The 4,354-nt window shown below is 56.7% G+C and overlaps 1 protein-coding gene across 4 annotated transcripts in view; it reads right to left on the reverse strand.

The window, feature by feature from the left end:
- Nucleotides 1-2,263, reverse strand: part of cadps2 (Ca++-dependent secretion activator 2) — a gene marked incomplete at its 3' end in the record, with an annotated part of 199,098 nt that extends 196,835 nt beyond the window's left edge. For all 4 annotated transcript variants that reach the window (XM_080545181.1, XM_080545182.1, XM_080545180.1 and 1 more), the window contains exon 1: nt 2,156-2,263. In XM_080545181.1, the coding sequence (XP_080401307.1) occupies nt 2,156-2,176 (21 nt within the window). In that variant the 5' untranslated portion in view covers nt 2,177-2,263. The remainder of the gene's footprint in view (nt 1-2,155) is intronic.
- Between the last annotated feature and the right edge of the window lie 2,091 nt (nt 2,264-4,354).

A 4,354-nucleotide genomic window follows, 5' to 3' on the forward strand; every position in this document is an offset into this window, starting at 1 on the left:
AACTAGTCTCTGCCACTAATTTTGTGTCCTTCTCAAGTAGTAGTCAGATAGTGCAAAACGCTGTGCAGGTGACAATGAGATGAAATGCAATATCATACAACATGCAACATGACTGGCTACTCATGTGGCTTGGTGATGATAAAATCATATCGTCTCCCAAAAATCAATGCAGTCAAATTTTGGACAACCACGCCATAATCGTCATACAATATGTTCACAACACAAGGCCAACTGTACAACCTTGATGTAGGCTACATTCATGTTCCATACACATACTGTAGACCTGTAGTTACATACTGTCGACCTAACTATGACAGAACACAATCTCCCCTTGCCTGACATGTGCTGTCCCTGTATCATGTATCATGTATGGAGGAATGTCAATAGTCCTTCAGTAAATGTGTACTAATGTAAAATGTGTAATGCATATCCAGATGGGCATTTCCATGTTAAACAATCTGACAACAGATCAGGATTACAAAAATCCACTAGAAATAAACAGTCGCTGGCTCAAAGAAGCACATCTCAGAAACTAGGGGTGTTTCTTCAATAAAAATAGCTTCTGTGCTTCTCCTCAGGAGCTTGGGCACGGTGACAAACCGGGTTTCACGCAAATGAATCAATTAGTAACGCTCTGAAGACAATTAAAGTATATATATATATAGTATGTCTATACACAATGTAGAGTCGTGCTGATTCACCGTGCATTCAATATTAATCATGAACATTCAATTACTGTAGCAGCAAAGGACGGCATGGACAAGCTACACCCTTTCACAACATACTGACCCCGTGTCAGAAGAGATACTGCAGGCCTACATGTTCACATCTACATCATTTACAAGGCAGTTGGAGTCATTTTTTAAGGGTTTCAGAAGCTTCAGGCTGACATGAGAGGACTCAGACTGCCTCTCGTTCAGTGTTCATGGAAGCTGCCCAGCGCCTCCTCATCTCCTCAACATAACGGGCATCGATGAGTTGCCACATGATTAGTGACATCTAAATGACATTTTAGAAAACCTGCCTTTGGCAGTCTAAGGCTACTTGAATCCTAGTGGTCTCTGACAGAACAGCCTAGTCGGGAGCTCATCTCTTTCTCAAGTTTGTACGCATTCAGGACAGGAGGCCTACAGGTGCATTCAGGAGGCCTTCAGGTGCATTCAGGAGGCCTACAGGTGCATTCAGGTGCATTCAGGAAGCCTACAGGTGCATTCAGGTGCATTCAGGAGGCCTACAGGAGCATTCAGGTGCATTCAGGAGGCCTACAGGTGCATTCAGGTGCATTCAGGTGCATTCAGGAAGCCTACAGGTGCATTCAGGAGGCCTACAGGTGCATTCAGGTGCATTCAGGAAGCCTACAGGTGCATTCAGGTGCATTCAGGTGCATTCAGGAAGCCTACAGGTGCATTCAGGTGCATTCAGGAGGCCTACAGGTGCATTCAGGTGCATTCAGGTGCATTCAGGAGGCCTACAGGTGCATTCAGGTGCATTCAGGAAGCCTACAGGTGCATTCAGGTGCATTCAGGAGCATTCAGGTGCATTCAGGTGCATTCAGGAAGCCTACAGGTGCATTCAGGTGCATTCAGGAGGCCTACAGGTGCATTCAGGTGCATTCAGGAGCATTCAGGTGCATTCAGGTGCATTCAGGTGCATTCAGGAAGCCTACAGGTGCATTCAGGTGCATTCAGGTGCATTCAGGAAGCCTACAGGTGCATTCAGGTGCATTCAGGTGCATTCAGGAGGCCTACAGGTGCATTCAGGTGCATTCAGGAGGCCTACAGGTGCATTTCACACCTGGCTGGCTCTCTCTCCTCTGGGAGAACAACGCAATGTGGGGTTAAACCTGCTACTTATGTCCGCTACTTCATATGGTGTTTATTTATTATGATGTCGTTTGTATCATAACACACTAACACATACATGACAGAACAGGTGGACAACCTGTAGGAACCACAAGCAACATGTGGGAGGGGGCTCTTTTTTCTTTCTTCTTTCTTTTTTTCCCCCATTAAAGGCACAATCTAATAAATAAAAAAAACAGCGAAAGACTGTTTAGGATAGCCCCAAAAGCCTGTCTCTCTGTGTCCTGTTGATGTTACTTGTTCTTATTTTCACTTGTTTATCATAACAACATATAACATATCAGCTCGCTCACCTTCTGCCCCCTGCGGGCCATGTCTGTGGGCTGTTTGGCGTTGAAGGGAAGGGCGATGCAGCGCAGCACGAACACATACACCTGCACCAAGGTCTTCCTCTGCTCCTCTTCCTCCGCCCGGACTCTCTCCTGCTCCTTCCTCTGCTCCGTGTCCTCCTCCCCGGGGGGGCCGGGGGTGGTCTCGGGCTGGGGGGGTCGGTCAGCGGGGGTCGACCGCTTCTTGTGTTTCCCTCTTCCTCCTCCTCCTCCTCCTCCTCCATGCCCCGGAGAAGAAGAAGGAGTAACAGGTTTTTGGGAGGAGGGAGGCTGTTTGGGAACTTCTGAATCCTCCTGATCGGTGTTGTCTGCCCCGGAGTCCTCGCTGGAGGACGGGTCCAACATGATTATTCACACCTGATAGAATATAACTGCCCGCCGCGGAGGTGAGAGGTGGCTGTCTGTCTACAGCCTGGGTGGCTGTCTGTCTGTCTGTCTGTCTGTCTACAGCCTGTGTGACTGACTGTCACTGTCTGTCTGAAGTCACTTCTCTGCTTTAAACTGGCGATGTTTCTCTCTCTTCTCTCCCGTGTTGTCGGAGCGGTGACGAGGACTTCGGAGGGAAAATCGCTGTGGACAGAAACGCGCTGGGAGGGGAGGAGCTGAGAGGAGGAGAGGAGGAGGAGGGGAGGGGAGAGAGCTGAGAGGAGGGCTGTGTGGCTGTGTGTCTGTGTGGACAACCTGTAGGAACCACAAGCAACATGTGGGAGGTGGCTCTTTTTTTTTTCTTCTTTCCCCAACACGTGGGAGGGGAGGAGGTGGGAGGGGAGGGGGTGGGAGGGGAGGAGGTGGGAGGGAAGGAGGTGGGAGGGGAGGGGGTGGGAGGGGAGGGGGTGGGAGGGGAGGAGGTGGGAGGGGAGGAGGTGGGAGGGGAGGGGGTGGGAGGGGAGGAGGTGGGAGGGAAGGAGGTGGGAGGGGAGGGGGTGGGAGGGAAGGAGGTGGGAGGGGAGGAGGTGGGAGGGGAGGGGGTGGGAGGGGAGGAGGTGGGAGGGAAGGAGGTGGGAGGGGAGGAGGTGGGAGGGAAGGGGGTGGGAGGGAAGGGGGTGGGAGGGGAGGAGGTGGGAGGGGAGGAGGTGGGAGAGGAGGGGGTGGGAGGGTAGGGGGTGGGAGGGGAGGAGGTGGGAGGGGAGGAGGTGGGAGGGGAGGAGGTGGGAGGGGAGGAGGTGGGAGGGGAGGAGGTGGGAGGGGAGGAGGTGGGAGGGGAGGAGGTGGGAGGGGAGGGGGGTGGGAGGGGAGGAGGTGGGAGAGGAGGGGGTGGGAGGGGAGGAGGTGGGAGGGGAGGAGGTGGGAGGGGAGGAGGTGGGAGGGAAGGAGGTGGGAGGGGAGGAGGTGGGAGGGAAGGGGGTGGGAGAGGAGGGGGTGGGAGGGGAGGAGGTGGGAGGGGAGGAGGTGGGAGAGGAGGAGGTGGGAGGGGAGGAGGTGGGAGGGGAGGGGGTGGGAGGGGAGGAGGTGGGAGGGGAGGAGGTGGGAGGGGAGGAGGTGGGAGGGGAGGGGGTGGGAGGGGAGGAGGTGGGAGGGGAGGGGGTGGGAGGGGAGGAGGTGGGAGGGGAGGAGGTGGGAGAGGAGGGGGTGGGAGGGGAGGAGGTGGGAGGGGAGGGGGTGGGAGGGGAGGAGGTGGGAGGGGAGGAGGTGGGAGAGGAGGAGGTGGGAGGGGAGGAGGTGGGAGGGGAGGAGGTGGGAGGGGAGGAGGTGGGAGGGGAGGAGGTGGGAGGGAAGGAGGTGGGAGGGGAGGAGGTGGGAGGGAAGGGGGTGGGAGGGGAGGAGGTGGGAGGGAAGGAGGTGGGAGGGGAGGAGGTGGGAGGGAAGGGGGTGGGAGGGGAGGAGGTGGGAGGGGAGGAGGTGGGAGGGGAGGGGGTGGGAGGGAAGGGGGTGGGAGGGGAGGAGGTGGGAGGGGAGGAGGTGGGAGAGGAGGGGGTGGGAGGGGAGGAGGTGGGAGGGGAGGAGGTGGGAGGGGAGGAGGTGGGAGGGGAGGAGGTGGGAGGGGAGGAGGTGGGAGGGGAGGAGGTGGGAGAGGAGGGGGTGGGAGGGGAGGAGGTGGGAGAGGAGGGGGTGGGAGGGGAGGAGGTGGGAGGGGAGGAGGTGGGAGGGGAGGGGGTGGGAGGGGAGGGGGTGGGAGGGGAGGAGGTGGGAGGGGAGGGGGTGGGAGGGGAACAACCACAAGCA

Source organism: Nansenia antarctica (assembly GCF_963989245.1).
Source record: "Nansenia antarctica genome assembly, chromosome: 14".
Lineage (NCBI taxonomy): Eukaryota > Metazoa > Chordata > Actinopteri > Argentiniformes > Microstomatidae > Nansenia > Nansenia antarctica.